Here is a 17,495-nt window from a genome sequence, read left to right on the forward strand (position 1 = left end):
TAAGTTTCTGGCAGGATCTTCTCTCCATGCTAATGCTTGGCTCATTTGTGATAATTTGTCTTCTGACTGCAAACTGCTTGATATTACTCAACTGGCTTTGCAGAGACAGAGTAGCATAAATCATAACTTCTTCCTTGTTCTGTCTGATAGTATAGCCTCCAGCTGCCAGACAGAGAAGGAAGTGTTCTCCAGGGAACCCTATGTATTCCACAACCTGAGCAACTTAATTCATGGCTATAGAATTTTGATATAAATCTCAATCTCATGTATTCAAGACTTACTTAAAATGTAATACATGGCCCTGCTGGAACAAGAGAGCTCTCTCTTCAGGTATTCTCAGGATACTTCTAAACAGAACCCACCAGCTCTGTCCTACTGTTAGGAAATCTAAGTCACTGAAAGACTGACATCACTTAATTTCTGGAATCAGTTTTTCCCATCCTCCCACAATACTACATATTGATTTACAAGAGCTTTTTTATTCTCCACTTAAAAAGTTAAATAATACTTGGGGAAAAAAAAGGCAGAGGGAGGACACAGAAATTGGTGCAAACCATTTGGGAACTTTGTCAGGTCTTGTGCCTCCTCTTAGTTTCAAAGTACTACCACAATGTACAGACACTATGTATTAAAACATACTCACAGCTCAGATTCCATTTGCTCCTCTTGCTTACACTTTCTTTCTGTTGGTTCTCTCTCATGTTGTCCTTGTAACATGTTTCTTCTATGAGCTCCTTGAAAGTTTCTCCCTCCTTTTTTCTTCTGTTTAGGGTTTTAGGGTGAGAAGAGAGAAGGAGTCTTTAGATTACTGAACGTCAAAACCATTAATAGTTAAACCTACCTGCTCTAGATGTCTACACATTATTACTCTAGTCCATGAAACACCCTGATGGGAGTTAGCATTCCTCTATAACTAGATCCAAATCTTTTATATGCAGATAAGAAGCTGAGTTTTATTAGTGCTTTCTCTCAGATATGGAGAAGAATATCCCAAACACCAAAAAACCCAAAGCCGTTCCCAAATGATCAGCTAGAGACAGCTTCCTGTCTTTCAAAAATATATTTCACAGACCCCACAGATTCTCAACACTCAGGACAAAAAAATATATGCATTCGAGTAAGCATATTAAAAAAACCCAACAAAACAAACTTTTGCTATAATAAATTACTTACATTTAAATCCATCTTTTAAAAAAATAAAGTATTAGAATTTTTTTTTCTTTGGAAATATCTAAAAGCTATCAAAAAGATTATTTGACAGAAAGGAATTCTGCAACTTCTCATTTCCAAGACATGCATCTATATTAGCCAGACACAAGGCTCCAACACTTAATAGAAAAAATTGAAGACCTAGTATTAGCTTTAAGAAATATTTTCAGTGAACTACTGTTCTTTACAATAAGTAAGTCAATAAAGAGCAATATACCTTATCACCTTCATGTTCTCCTTCATCATCTTCAGAATCAGACACTGATGCAGAACCCACTTGGGAAGTATTTCTCCTTTTTGGTTCAGTCTCCCTCTTTGCTTCTCTTCTATCAAATTCCTTCCTTGATTTGTCGTCTTCCTTCTGACTCTCCTCATCTTTTTTCCCTTGTTTTTTGGCCTTTTCTTCCAGTCCTTTTTTCTTTGTCTTCTCCTCTTCACGAACACTAAAACACAGTAAATTATTTAAGCTTCATATTCATTATCTATACCCAGTTTAAAAGAGAACCTAATTCTCAGTTCAGGAAGATGTACTTTTTAGTTTTAGTTTTTACTATCAAATATTCCACTTGCTGCACAAAGTTGGCTCCCTCTTAGATCTTTCGTTTCATATGACCATAGGATAATTCAGGTTGGAAGGGGCCCCCGGAAGTCTCTTGTCCAACCCGTTGCTGGGGGTGGTTCAGACCAGGTTAATCAGGGCTTTCTCCAGTCTAGTCTTGAAAACCTCCAAGGACGGAGGCTGGACAACCTCTCTGGGCAACCTGCCCCACTGCTTGACTGTCCTCTGGGTGAAAAAGTATTTCCCTATGTCCAGTCTGATCTTCTCTTGTTTCAGTTTCTGCCTGTTGCCTCTCATCCCCCCACCATGCACCTTTGTGATGAGCCTGGCTCCTTCTTCTTGATGAACTCCTTGTAGGTATTGGAAGGCTGTCATTAGATATCCCCCAAAGCCTTCTCCAGGCTGAACAAGCCCAGTTCCCTCAGCCCCTCCTCATAGGACACGTGTTCCAGCCCTCTGACCACCGTGGTGGCCCTCTGCTGAACTCGCTCCAGTTAGTTGGCATCTTTCTTGTCTTGGGGGACCCAGGATTCTAGATGTAGTCTAACAAGTCTAAATAATCAAACCAGTTATCCTCAGGGTATTCAGCCCCCTGAGCTGGAAGACAGGGACAGAGAACAGAATAAACCCTCCATAATCCAGGAGGAAGCAGTTAAAGACCTGCTACGCCACCTGGACACCCACAAGTCTATGGGGCCTGATGGGATCCACCCAAGAGTGCTGAGGGAGCTGGCGGAGGAGCTTGCCAAGCAACTCTCCCTCATTTATCAGCAGTCCTGGTTAACAGGGGAGGTCCCAGACGACTGGAGGCTTGCCAATGTGACGCCCGTCTACAAGAAGGGCCGGAAGGAGGATCCAGGGAACTACAGGCCTGTCAGCCTGACCTCGGTACCAGGAGAGATTATGGAGCCGTTCATCTTGAGGGTGCTCACAGGGCATGTGCAGGACAACCAAGGGATCAGGCCCAGCCAGCACAGGTTCATGAAAGGCAGGTCCTGCTTGACCAACCTGATCTCCTTCTATGACCAGGTGACCCGCCTATTGGATGAGGGAAAGGCTGTGGATGTTGCCTACCTGGACTTTAGTAAAGCCTTTGACACTGTCTCCCACAGCATTCTCCTGGAGAAACTGGAGGCTCGTGGCTTAGACAGGTGTCCTCTTCGCTGGGTAAAGAACTGGCTGGACCGCCGAGCCCAGAGAGTTGTGGTGAACGGCGTTAAATCCAGCTGGCAGCCAGTCACAAGCGGTGTTCCCCGGGGCTCGGTTCTGGGACCGGTCTTGTTTAATATCTTTATCGATGATCTGGATGAGGGGATCGAGTGGTCCCTCAGTAAGTTTGCAGACGACACCACGTTGGGCGGGAGTGTTGATCTGCTGGAGGGCAGGAAGGCTCTGCAGAGGGATCTGGACAGGCTGGATCGATGGGCTGAGGTCAACTGTATGAGGTTTCACAAGGCCAAGTGCCGGGTCTTTCAATTGAGTCACAACAACCCCATGCAACGCTACAGGCTTGGGGAGGAGTGGCTGGAGAGCTGCCCGGCGGAAAAGGGCCTGGGGGTGCTGGTTGACAGCCGGCTGAACATGAGCCGGCAGTGTGCCCAGGTGGCCAAGAAGGCCTGTATCAGAAATAGTGTGGCCAGCAGGAGTAGGGAAGTGATTGTGCCCCTGCACTCTGCACTGGTGAGGCCGCATCTTGAATCCTGTGTTCAGTTTTGGGCCCCTCCCTACAAGAAGGACACTGAGTTGCTGGAGCGTGTCCGGAGAAGGGCAACGAAACTGGTGAGGGGTCGGGAGCACAAGCCTTATGAGGAGCGGCTGAGGGAACTGGGCTTGTTCAGTCTGGAGAAGAGGAGGCTGAGGGGAGACCTCATCGCTCTCTACAACTACCTGAAAGGGGGTTGTGGCGAGGTGGGTGTTGGTTTCTTCTCCCAAGTAACTAGCGATAGGACGAGAGGAAATGGCCTCAAGTTGCACCAGGGGAGGTTTAGACTAGATATTTGGAAGAATTTCTTTACTGAGTGGTCAAGCATTGGAAGAGGCTGCCCAGGGAGGTGGTGGGGTCACCGTCACTGGAGGTGTTCAAAAAACATGTAGACATGGCACTTTGGCACATGGTGGTGTTGGGTTAACGGTTGGACTTGATGATCTTAAAGGTCTTTTCCAACCTTAATGATTGTATGATTCTATGATTCTAAATGCTGAATAGAGGGGGATAATCTCTCCTCTCAATATGCTGCTGTGGTGGGTTGCTGAGCACGATGTCATATGTATGGAATATCCCTTTGTTCAGTTTGGGTCAGCTGTCCCGGCTATGTCCCCTCCCAACCTCTTGCCCACCCTCCAGCCTTTGGGGAGGTGGGGGGATGGCGAGACAGCTTTGATGCTGTGTGAGCACTGCTCAGCTGTCGTCAAAACACTGGTGTGCTCTCAGCACTGTTCCAGCTACAAATACAAAGCACAGCACTATGAGGGCTGCTATGGGGAAAGTTAACTCCATCCCAATACAACTGCCTACGCTCCTGTTCATACAGCTCAGGATATTGTTGGCCTCCTTTGCTGCCAGGGCACACTGTTAGCACATGGTCAGCTTTCTGTCTCCCGGGATCCCCTGGTCCTTTTCAGCAGACCTACTCCTCAGTCAGTACCATCGCCAGGGGTTCTTCCTTCCCCTGGGGCAGGACTTTGCATCTGTGCTGGCTGAATTTCATGAGGTTCCTGTCAGCCTGTTCCTCCAACCTGTCTAGTTCCCTCTGGAAGGCAGCTCTGCCCTCAAATGTCTTGACTGCCCCCCCCCATTTGCTCTCATCTGCAAACTTGAAGAGAGTGCACTCTGTCGCCTCCTCCAGGTCATTGATAAAGATGTTAAGCCGGACAGGTCCCAGGATAGACCCCTGCAGTATTCCACTTGTTACCAGCCTCCAGGTAGAAAACAACCTATTAACCCCTATCCTCTGAGCCAAATCATCCAACCACTTTTTTACCCATCTGTTTGTCCACCCATCCTGACTGCAACATCCAACTTATACTGAGTACTACAAGGAAAATGCTGGGCAGGAACTCAGTAAGTCATGACAGCTCATCAAATGCAACCACTTGGTTTACGATAAAGACAGGCATTTTATATAAAAAGCCAACTCACATGTCGGTCTCCGAAGGACAAGGTGGTTTCACCAATTTAGGTCTCCCTCTTGGTTTTGGAACCTTTACTTCAGTAGCTAATTATACAAAAAGGACAGGTTAGTCTACAGCCACCACCCATTCCTTATCTAAAAGGATTGCTTCTCATGTCAACACATAGAAGCGACACTTGATTCAAACTTAGTAGGGCAAATATTCTATTTAAAAAAATTCAAATGTTGGAACTGTGTGTCAAAGTTTAATCGAGATCCCTTTGAAAAATTAAAATCTTAACCAACACTTTGGTACTTTAAGGTAGCAGTCTGAGGTTTAAGCCATCTATTCCTGTGCCTTTTCCACCCAGTGCACTCAGAATGGCCCTGCCTCATGTTACACAGCTAATAAAAAAAATAAGCCTGAAACAAGAGAATAATAAATGGAATAATAAGACAATAATAAGCGGGGGGGGGGGACAGAATTCAAGTAATTTAGTGTGCAAATCTAAACTCTGCCTATGTATTAGTAGTAGTCTTAAGAGCTTCATGGAGCTTCCATCCCTTCCCTTTCCCTGAGAGTAAATCAGCGTCAAGAAATTCTACCACCACACTGAGGTATACAGCACAGTTCTACATTTTTTTCAATTTCACCCTGTTTCAGTGTTAAAGTGAGCTAAATAGCCTATCCACCTTCTCAACGTTTATACCCTTCGAATTCTGTAAAATGAAAATACTTAGTATGCTGCCATTATGGATTGAAATTTCTGGAACAAGCTTATCTGCTATCCTCAGTGAACATTCTCTTAGGAAAAAAAATAACAGCCCAGTGTTTGAAGTGCTGCTTGTGTTAGTGTGGAGCACTGCTAAGCAAGAGATGCATGCATCATATTAATGCGAGAGAATGCTGCACAGTACGTCATCTAGTAACACATTTCCCATAGGGTGCCAAAGCATCTCTTGTAAAGGTCCTTTCCTGCTCTTACAGACAATAGCTTGTATAAACAGAATTCATTTGAAAGATCAATATAATCCCACACACATTAAAATATTAAAAATGTTCATTTAATAAATATAATGAAAGTGGGTGAAAGTACTAAGGTAATACTTCATTTCCTCACATCTAGTCTTAAATAGTTTGCCTTGGGAGCTAACTATGGTTGCGCTTTCTAGAAGTTATTTTCATAATGCCACCAGATACAGGTGAGTATAAAGTATTAAATTATCTGTTTCCCAGAGTAAATGCTCATATAGCATGTTTAAGTGCTCGAATAACTTTCCCCATGTTAGCAGTAAACAAATCTAAAACGCGTCCTTCAAGAATACTTGCAAACTTGCCATAAGAATTACAATTAAATCATTGCTACTTTCACAAACAAGTACTGCAGAACTATTAGCAAAATCTTTTAAATTACATGCTTCTTCTAATAGCTATATTTTCTTCTCAGTTGTCTATCGGTCTACAGAGATATCCTTTAAATGTCTTTTCAGCAAAATCTCTCCAGCTCGTCACTTGTTTTTACTGTCCTCTGAGCTCTACCTATAGAGAGTCTCCTCCCCCCATTTTTTTAAAACTTGTTTTATGGATATTCTAACACAACTTAAGTACCAATTTTATACATCTTTCATTAATATAAACCTTTGTGAAGCCACAGTGAAACAGAGGTCTTATTGCATAGTCTGTAAGTTAGCAGAATCCTATGGAGGCTTTCCTTGCAAGGGGATACAATGATCCTTATTTCAGAGGACCCAGCATAACCATAAACATTTTAAGGCCCTTTATGTGCTAAATTGCTACATACCTCAGGTTGCCATGTAGGATAGTTTAGATGTGTGTGTGTATATATATTTTTATTTTTATATATCTATATTTAAAAAAATAAAAATTGGAAGATTACACATTAGGAAATATTCTGTAATACTCTGGAGATCACATTAGGAAATATTCTGTAATACTCTGGAGATCTGGGGTCAATAAATCCTTCAGCCATCTCTATTAAGTTATTTTGTATGGGGAAAAAGAAATAAAATTCCTTTTTGTTTAAAGTTACCTGCTGGTCTTCCTCTTTTAGGGCTTACTTTTGGAGTCACAGCCACTGCAGCTGCTACCACTGCAGCTTCTGCAGCTTCAGCTTGTTTTTCAGCCTAATTTAAAGAAAGCAAATCACAAATTAAAACCATAGACCCTGCCCCTGTAAAGCAGCTATTTCTTACTTGCTTCCTAAAATATTGCATAAAATATATTTCTAAACCACTAAAAAAAAACCACACTAGTTTAGTAGAGTAAGGATGCATAAAAAGCCCAATAGTTTCTGGATTAAAATTCATAAATATTTGGGACAAAACACTCTTTATAAGGGGGAAAGTAAACCTTAAATGATTGTTGCAATGGTCACTGCAAACAACCTGGAGCAATATGCTGCAATCATTCAGGTTTTATAACCCAGCGGAAGAAACCCCACTGCTAAAATCCAGAAGAACGATGTGAAAAGTTTTCTAGCAAACTAATACATTAGCGCTGGTTGGAGTGAAAGGAAGCTACAAGCTTAAATATGCACGCTGCTGATGGCATGGTCCTGAAGTCAACACAAACTTCCTTTTCTTTTTCCAGCACAAAAAGAATATTGGATTCCATCTTCTACACTTCCAAGGGCTTTGAGTTTGGTACTGGTACCAGTGTCAGAACTACAGTAAAAAACTGTTTGGCTTACTATTCAGGAACGCCTGAATGGAATACAAATCAGATCCTGAATAACTGCAGTTCACAGCTTGGCATGTTGACTTGAGCTCAATCGGTGTGTGTCGGGGTGTGTGTGTGGGGATAGTCCTCTCAAGGAGAGAAGCTGGCATCACTAACTGCTTCAGTCTTCCAAACTTCATCTACTGCTGAATGTGCATCAACACACTGAGATTCTAGTCTTATTCCAGGTCAATGAATTTTAAAATAAGACTTATGTCTAAAATTCTTTATATGGCTATTAACGTTGCTTTATTATTTTTCTAGAACATCAGGTGAAGAGAGGAGAGAGCTTGAAAATCCAAAGGAATCTCTTTGAAAAGAAATGATGCCACTGGAGTCATCTTTTTTTTTTTTTAAATACAAAATAAAAGTTATTGTTTTGCATTTGAAATCTATGGACCAAAAGTTTTATGACTTAAAGGATGGGGAAGTCCGATGTGTACCTCAAGGAGACTGCTACCTTAACATAAAACACTATGACATAGTATTTGAATGTTAAATTTTTGTGGAATAACAGCCCCTTTAATCTTCATGTGAAAAGTATTTAAATGCTTTGCTGATGGTTTTATCCAGTATTAATAAGCAATACACCTCTCAAAATCCCATTCAAAAAACAGGAGACAGAGTTGTAGAATGTTTTAATCTGACTCCTGTATGTTTGTCCAGTTAATAGCAGGAAAGAGTGTAAATAGTTTTTCAACTGCTTAACTGCTTCTTTTGTATAAAACATGCTCTCTTCCAGTCATACTGACCTGTTAGTGTGTAGTTTTTCAACATGCGTCAGGATGGCTTTTCACTGTGCTTTGTACGAGTTGGAAACGTTGTTTTTATAGCGGTTAATGTTAAAGTTTAATTTTGTTCTTGTAAAACATTGTACCAAGTCATGCTATGTACCAATCGTACCAATTTATGCTGTGCGAATTCTCATAGTATGCTTTTGGTATTATAGATGTCATACTAGGAAGAAATCTGGTGTTTTCACTGAACCTGTTGATGATGCACGTTGGTTAGAAAACAGTCTTGAATGCTTTTTAAAAAAATTAAAGTCTTTAAGAATCAACTTCTTTGTATGAGTTTAATGTTCAAATTGTATAAATTAAGGCATTCATAAGGGCCGTAATTCATTAGAACTTGGGTTTTCAAAAAAAAACCCCTTGCAAAGATTTCTGAAGGCAAGAAAGGAAGGAGACGAAGTGCTACACTTGTAAAATCCCTCAGCCCTGCCCCCACTCTCATGCAACCCGCCCCCTTGCACTCTCTCTCTTACTCTCTCTCTTTCTCTCTGCCCCCCTGTCCCCCCTCTCTAACCCCTGTGCTGTCTCTGCCCCCTGTGCTCTCTGCCTTCCTCTGGTTATCTTGGCCTACTGAGCTGACATTGCTCAAATAACTAGACTGATGATGGAGGCCCACTGTTTGACCTTCGGTATATTGCTATGTAGTTGTTAGGGTTGTAACTTTTGTTAGATGAAGCACAACGAAGGAGGTGTTATAAAAACCCACATAAATGGCAGAAATAGCAGATCTAAACTTATACAAGAATATTTGCCTGGCGACTCGCTACACCAATCAACGAGCGGCAGTTCAGAGCAGTCCAACAACAACTAAAGAAGAAATCATCTGGAAGGTGCTCTCCACCTCATAAAACACATCCACCTCAGCCCGAAGGGGGGCAGCATGACTCTGCCTTTGGGGATGCCTGGGACCATGCTCTTGCGTGGCCAGAACGGACACCCTCAGCACCCTACTCCTCCCAACCTCTGACAACTGCTGCTCCTGTCAGCAAGGAAAGGGGAAGTAGAGATAGCCACTTTCCCTGTAAGTTTGTAGTGTTCTTTGCATTAATAATCACTCTTTCACAGGGACAATAAATATCCAAACTCCTTACACACGGAACCAATTATTGCATAGTAATCAATGCATGCATTTAGTCTGTCCAGACCTAAACAATGACATTACTAAAATTGCTGTCAGAAGTGGGATCCGAAGGAAGCTTTGGACGGTGAAAAGAGGATTGTACAGCTGTAGAGCATCCAACAAATGTCCACAATGCAGAGACCACCTACAGCTGCCAAATTCGTCTGCCCGAGTGTAATCTTGCAGATCTTGAGGGTGGGCGCTCGGGGATAAGAGTCTGGCAGGAAGTACATTTAGTACTCCTACTTGAGGTAGGATAGCACAAACATTTTGAAACTTGTTCTAACGTAAGAGCAAGGGAACCTGGGAAGTCACTCCTGAACCTCCAGTACCTGGATGGGATGAGGAATGGGTGCCTTTGGCTCAGTGCCTGGTTTGGATACATCCTCTAGTGGTTTGGGAACTGAAATCCGAGCACACCAAGAGCCTGAAAGAATTGGCAACCCAACTGGGAAAAGGCTTTAATGCCTTGTACTGGGTCTGGCTGGGCTGGAGTTAATTTTCTTCATAGCAGCCCTTATGGTGCTGTGCTGTCCATGTGTGACTAATACAGTGTTGATAACATACCAATGTTTTAGCTATTGCTTAACAGCGGTTGCACAGCATCAAGGCCTTCTCTGTTTCTCACACTGCCCCCCCCCCCACCCCGAGAGTAGGCTGGGAGTGCACAAGAGGTTGGGAAGAGACACAGCAGAGAGAGATGACCCAAACTGATCAAAGGAAATTCCATGCCATATAATGTAATGCTCAGCAATAAAAACAAGGGGGGTGGGGAGGGGACGGAGGAGTCATAGAATCATAGAACCATTAAGGTTGGAAAAGACCTCTAAGATCATCAAGTCAAACCATGAACCCAACACCACCATGCCCACTAAACCATGTCCTGAAGTGCCACGTCTACACGTTTTTTGAATACTTCCAGAGATGGTGACTCCACCACCTCCCTGGGCAGCCTCTTCCAATGCTTGAACACTCTTTCGGTAAAGAAATTTTTCATAATATCCAGCCTAAACCTCCCCTAGAGCAACTTGAGGCCATTTCCTCTCATTCTACCGCTAGTTACTTGAGAGAAGAGACCAACACCCACCTCGCCACAACCCCCTTTCAGCTAGTTGTAGAGAGCGATAAGGTCTCCCCTCAGCCTCCTCTTCTCCAGACTGAACAACCCCAGTTCCCTCAGACGCTCCTCAGAAGACTTGTGCTCCAGACCCCTTACCAGCTTCGTTGCCCTTCTCCGGACACGCTCCAGCAACTCAGTGTCCTTCTTGTAGTGAGGGGCCCAAAACTGAACGCAGTGTTCGAGGTGCGGCCTCACCAGCGCCGAGTGCAGGGGCACGATCACTTCCCTACTCCTGCTGGCCACGCTATTTCTGATACAGGCCAGGACGCCGTTGGCCGCCTTGACCTCCTGGGCACACTGCTGGCTCATATTCAGCTGGCTGTCAACCAGCACCCCCAGGTCCTTTTCTGCCGGGCAGCTTTCCAGCCACTCTTCCCCAAGCCTGTAGCGTTGCATGGGGTTGTTGTGACCCAAGCGCAGGACCCGGCACTTGGCCTTGTTAAACCTCATACAGTTGACCTCCTCCCATCGATCCAGCCTGTCCAGATCCCTCTGCAGAGCCCTCCTACCCTCCAGCAGATCAACACTCCCACCCAACTTGGTGTCATCTGCAAACTTACTGAGGGAGCACTCGATCCCCTCTTCCAGATCATCGATAAAGGTATTGAACAAGACCGGCCCCAAAAGTGAGCCCTGGGAAACATCACTTGTGGCCGTCCGCCAACTGGCTTTAACTCCGTTCACCACAACTCTCTGGGCTCGGCCGTCTAGCCAGTTCTTTACCCAGCGAAGAGTACACCCGTCTAAGCCACGAGCCGCCAGTTTCTCCAGGAGAATGCTGTGGGAGACGCTTTCAAAGGCTTTTACTAAAGTCCAGGTAGGCAACATCCACAGCCTTTCCCTCATCCACTAGGTGGGTCACCTGGTCATAGAAGGAGATCAGGCTGGTCAAGCAGGACCTGCTTTTCGTGAACCCGTGCTGGCTGGGCCTGACCCCCTGGCTGTCCTGCACATGCCTTGTGAGCACCCCCAAGATGAACGGCTCCATAATCTTCCCCAGTACCGAGGTCAGGCTGACAGGCCTGTAGTTCCCGGGATCCTCCTTCCGGCCCTTCTTCTAGATGGGCGTCACATTGGCAAGCCTCCAGTCCCTGTCTCCCAGCTCAGGGGGCTGAATACCCTGAGGATAACTGGTCTGACTATTAAAGACTGAGGCAAAGAAGGCATTACGTACCTCAGCCTTTTCCTCATCCTTGGTGACAATGTTGCCCCCCGCATCCAATAAAGGATGGAGATTCTCCTTGGCTCTCTTTTTGTTGTTAATATAGTTGTAAAAACATTTTCTGTTATCCCTTATGACCGTGGCCAGATTGAGTTCTAGCTGGGCTTTTGCCTTTCTAATTTTCTCTCTGCATGACCTAACGGGATATCTGTACTCTTCTTGACTTGCCTGCCCCTTCTTCCAAAGTTGATAAACTCACCTTTTTTTCCTGAGTCCCAACCCAGTGAGCGGCTGGTGGGTGCTTTGCTGCTGGCTCGGGTCAACCCACCACATGAGTACAAGGAAATGATGAAAAATGCACCACGCTGATGTGGAGGTGTGCCTTTGCATGCTGGCCTCTTTTAGAATGGAGCTGTAAAGGCCAGCTGCACGTGTGAGAAGCAGAGAGCCGAGCAGCTGCTCTAGAGCATAGTAATGGCTTACTTAGCTGAAGTTGCCCCCTTAGTCCAAAGTAGGCAATGGAAAAGGAAGGGAACAGAATGATTGATGCAAACAGGGGTGGGGAATGACAGTGTCAGGGATGATGGTGGCCCATCCACCTCTAGGGGTACATTGGAAGAAGAGGAAGAAAGTGAAACCATATTATCTTTGCATAGTGCTGATTTCTGAGACTGTATTGGGTCTGGCTGGGATGGAGTTAACTTTCCCTATAGCAGCCCTCATAGTGCTGTGCTTTGTACTGGTAGCTAGAACGGTGTTGATAACACACCAGTGTTTTGGCTACTGCTGAGCAGTGCTCGCACAGCATCCAGGCTGTCTCTCCAAACCCCGCCCCCCCCCCACCCCCCAAAGGCCAGTAGTCTGGAGGGTGGGCAAGAGGTTGGGAGGGGACATAGCCGGGACAGCTGACCCAAACTGACCAAAGGGATATTCCATACCATATGACATCATGCTCAGCAACAGAAGCTAAGAGAAAGGGAGGGGGGGCATTCGTTATTAAGGCGCTTCTCTTCTGAAGCATACTGAGGCCCTACTTCCCAGGAAGTGGCTGGACATGGCCTGCTAATGGGAAGTAGAGAATAAATCTTTTTTTTTTTAATTTTTATTCTTTGCTTCTGGGCGCGGCCATTGCTTTCTTTCATTAAACCGCCTTTATCTCAGCTAACCAGTTTTTCATCTTATTTTCTCCCCCTGTGTGAATGTGTGAATGTGTGAAAATGTGTGAATATTCATGTCTTTAAGATATATAAAGGATGAACTTTTGTTTCAGGGTATGCACGCTAGGTGGAGCCATCCCCTGTGCATCCAGCGTCACAATAAAGAATGCCTGCCTTCTAAAACTTCAAACTAAGTGTTAGAGGGGTTTCTTGATGACTTTTTTGGTAACACAAGCTATACATATTCATTACATTTTCTGAGAAATCTCCGCCTCCCTGCCTATCTACTGCATTTACATAATGCTGGCGTTGCAAAACTACACTACGCATGCGCGGGGGTCTCGGGTGGTCGTCGGTGGTCGTTTGGGGAGTTAGCCCCCTACTCCTTTTTCCCTTTTATGGTCACGGGTCTCCTGAGGATAGTTTCTTCTCCTTGGATGTTTGCCCCTTCTGTTGTACAGCCAAGCGATTCTTTCTTATCATCCTTGTTTGATGATAAACTCCTGCTAGGATGCTTCTATTCTCAAGGTTGATATATCTTCTCTGTACTCATTAATCTCTCCGTCCTTGCTCTTAACTCTTCTTTGTTTTAATTTTATGAGGCCTCTTGGTTCTACACGCATGCTTTCCTCGTGATTAACTATTTACACATAGCTGAAATGTCAGCCTTGAGGCAAGTATAGCCTAAGGACTATGAGGGTAGGCCGTTAAACATAATCACACGGTTATTAGGCTAAAGAAATCTTTAAAAGTTAAACTAATCATGTAATCAATAACCTTCCAGAAAGTACATAAATGTATCAGGGCCTGGTGCCACCTGCTGATGGACTGAAGGAGCAGATGCCCCAGAGTGACCCACAGAGCTTTGTGGGCATGGCTGTAAGAGCAAGGGAAGGACATGGCCCGGTGGCATGGCAGAAGCACCAGGGAGTTGGCCACCCAAGTACATGAACTCCAACAGCAACAAAGGACATCCATCAAGCCACAGCAGGCTGAGCATGGCCTCATGCCATCAGCCCCATCAGCGGAAGACTCCTCCTACACCTTTCTCCTGGAAGAACTGGCTCCGACAAACCTCCCACAGGGAAGCTCTGCCCCCAGCCAGGTTGGGAAAGGGGATGATGGAGATGTTACAGAGGATAACAGGATTTACTGTACCCCCCATCCTCCCCCTTTCCCTGAGCTTTTATTGCTGAGCATGACGTCATATGGTATTGGTCAGTTGGGGTCAGCTGTCCCGGCTGTGTCCCCTCCCAACCTCTTGCCCATCCTCCAGCCTACTGGCCTTTGAGGGGGGGTGTGTGGTTTGGCGAGACAGCCTCGATGCTGTGCAAGCATTGTTCAGCGATAGCCAAAACATTAGTGTGTCATCAACACTGTTTTAGCCACAAATGCAAAGCACAGCGCCATATGGGGTGCTATGAAGAAAATTAACTCCATCCCAGCCAGACCCAGTACACTGGCACTCTGGGCTCAAAGGAAATTGTCTCATCAGCTGGAATAGTCCCACCGACCCCTTCCTGGACCACAGGTTTGCATCCTTATCAGTTGCAAAGTCCTGGGTTTGCCTGCAGTTCCTTGATAGCCCACCAAGATAGTGTGAGTGACCAGGTTTGTTTCTGGTTATTGTCTTTGTTAATGCTAATTAACATGCCAGAAGAGGCTCCAGCTATGGTCTCCACTCCCACCGAAAGTCATCTCCAGAAGGAATGTGGTGACCCAGACGGAGTTCCCACACAAGCATACTGCTGTCCAGGTCTCTGGCTGCAAGGAGTGCCTGAGCCTGTCACTTGTGCTGGAGGGCAGCAGAGACAACACCTGTGTGCGGTGTGACCAGGTGAGGGATCTGCTCAGCCTGGGGGCAGAGCTGAAAGAGCAAGTGGAGAAGCTGAGGAGCATCAGGGAGTGTGAGAGGGAGATCGGTGGAGCCACACCCAGCCATCCCTGAGGCAGAGGCAGCAGGTGGAGGCTCCACAAGCAGCAGGGGATCCCCTATCCTCTTGCCGCCAGGCAGAAGGAGAGGACCTAAGAGACGAGGGGGAATGGAAACAGGTCCCTGCTCGGGGCGCCAGGCGAATCCCCTCCCGGCCTCCCTCACCTTCCCAGCTGCCCTTTACACAACAGATATGGGGCTCTGGAACTTGAGGGCCAGGCAAATGAGGATGTAGATGAAGGTCCATGCAGGGGGTTGCCTAGGGTGAGTCAGTCAGCCCCACACATTACGACTGCCTCTGTTACAAAAAAAAAAAAAAGAGAGTAACTGCCGTAGGCCATTCCCTTCTGAGGGGAACAGAGGGCACAATATGCCGACCAGACCCAACCCACAGGGAAGTCTGCTGCCTCCCTGGGGCCAGGGTGAGCGATGTTACTAGGAAGCTCCCTGGCCTGGTACGGCCCACGGATTACTACCCACTATTGATTATGCAGGTTGGCAGCGATGAGGTTGTGGAGAGAAGTCCAAAAGTGGTCAAAAGGGGCTTCAGAGCACTGAGGCGACTGGTTGATGGATCAGGAGCACGGGTAGTGTTTTCCTCGATCCCTTCAGTGGCAGGGAGGAACACTGAAAGGAACAGGAAAACAAACCTGGTTAACACCTGTCTCAGAGGCTGGTGCCTTTGGTGGAATTTTTGGTTTTTTGACCATCGGGTGGTTTACACGGCACCGAGCCTGCTGGCAGCAGATGGAGTTCAACTATCTCCAAGGGGGGGAAAGGATTCTCGCTCATGAGTTGGCAGGGCTCATCGAGAGGGCTTTAAACAAGGTTTGAAGGGGGAAGGGGATAAAACCAGGCTCAGTAGAGATGAGCCTCGGGGTGGCATGCCAGTGTTGGGGGTGAAATCAACAGCCCAGTTCAAGTACATCTATACCAATGCACGCAGCAATTGGAAGGAAGGAAGGAAGGAAGGAAGGAAGGGGGGTCAGCAAAACCACTACCGTGGACTTCCGGAGGGCAGACTTCGGCCTGTTCAGGACACTGGTTGAGAGAGTCCCTTGGGAGTCAGTCCCGAAGGGCAAAGGGGTCCAGGAAGGCTGGACATTCTTCAAGAAGCAAGTCTTAAAGGTGCAGGAGCAGGCAGTCCCCATGTGCCATAAGACAAGCTGGCGGGGAAGGCAAACAGCCTGCCTGAACAGGGAACTTTTGCTGGGACTCAGGAACTGACAGCCAGCTGAACATGAGCCAACAGTGTGCCCAGGTGGCCAAGAAGACTAACAGCATCCTGGCCTGTATCAGAAATAGTGTGGCCAGCAGGAGTACGGGAAGTGATCGTGCCCCTGTACTCGGCACTGGTGAGGCCGCACCTCGAATCCTGTGTTCAGTTTTGGGCCCCTCACTACAAGAAGGACACTGAGTTGCTGGGGCGTGTCCAGAGAAGGGTGTAGAGTAATCGCTGAGGGGCAATTTGGAAATTTACACTCTAAGAACAGCATTGAAACAGGGTGGAACGTAGCTAGTGTACAATGAGTCTGTACCATGGCAATTCCCTAGGCAACCCTAGATGTTGGCAACATCAGGGGAACTTGGTGTGCTGACTCTGGGAGAAATTGCATGGAGGGTGGAGCGGAGTGGAGACGTCGCGGTCACGCTCTGTGAACAAGGGAATCTAAAGGTACACAGTGTGTACATTAATAAGCTGCACATGCGATGCCCTGGGTCAGTGACCTGTCAACTTTGATGAAATGCTGTACTTGGAGTGAACTTTGCTTATTATAATATCATTATAATACTAAAACGCACACCCCTCTCAAAAGTTACCCACCTCCCAAGGTGTGACCACCCCTCAATGAGCGTGCGCACTGAATTTTTCCTAGTCTGTACCTTTAAAAGCGAAGCGAGAGAATTTTGAACCAATCCTGATAAAGGTATGTATGACTAGAGTCACTCAAGCTCCACCTGCAAAGTAAAACACTATAAAATAGTGTGAAAAGAGCTGGATGTCAGGGAAGACACCATCACTCCTGACTTTTAGGTTCCACCGATGGGCGGACCCTCTCTTCCCCCCCATTGGGACGCCTTTGGGTAAGATTCGAACACTCGGCTATCCCGAGTGGATCCGCGGGAATTTTAGGAATCTCTAGAGTTGTTTCATCACCCCACGCGTGTGTAACCCAACCATAATCAATTTAGCGCACTTGCTTGCAGACAGTGAATTTATCACCGGCAATCCAAAGAACTTGTGCATCTGTTGCTTCAATAAATCGCACTATTGATTGACTCAGCCGTGTGTGTGTTGTCCCTGAATGCGACCGTACCTCTGAGTGCAGCCGTGTGAGTTCAGGAGGTGTCTGGCTGAGCAGGTAGTGTGATGTTAGTAGTGCATCCGGACCCGTGAGAGTCCAATGAAAGGGGTTGGGCATGACTGGACCACTAACGCTGATTTTGGGCATCTGCCTCTTAATGCAACAAAGGGCAACGAAGCTGGTGAGGGGTCTGGAGCACAAGTCTTATGAGGAGCGGCTGAGGGAACTGGGCTTGTTCAGTCTGGAGAAGAGGAGGCTGAGGGGAGACCTTATCGCGCTCTACAA

General features: G+C 46.2%; 1 protein-coding gene across 1 annotated transcript in view; it reads right to left on the reverse strand.

The window, feature by feature from the left end:
• The window catches only part of LOC309415218 (lens epithelium-derived growth factor-like), a gene marked incomplete at both ends in the record, with an annotated part of 148,530 nt that overhangs the window by 41,606 nt on the left and 89,429 nt on the right, over nt 1–17,495 (reverse strand). The window contains 4 exons of the mRNA XM_082012669.1: nt 644–762; nt 1,427–1,652; nt 4,908–4,983; nt 6,930–7,023. Coding sequence (XP_081868795.1) covers nt 644–762; nt 1,427–1,652; nt 4,908–4,983; nt 6,930–7,023 — 515 coding nt within the window. The remainder of the gene's footprint in view (nt 1–643; nt 763–1,426; nt 1,653–4,907; nt 4,984–6,929; nt 7,024–17,495) is intronic.

Source organism: Phaethon aethereus, assembly GCF_964289735.1.
Source record: "Phaethon aethereus genome assembly, chromosome: W".
Classification (NCBI taxonomy): domain Eukaryota; kingdom Metazoa; phylum Chordata; class Aves; order Phaethontiformes; family Phaethontidae; genus Phaethon; species Phaethon aethereus.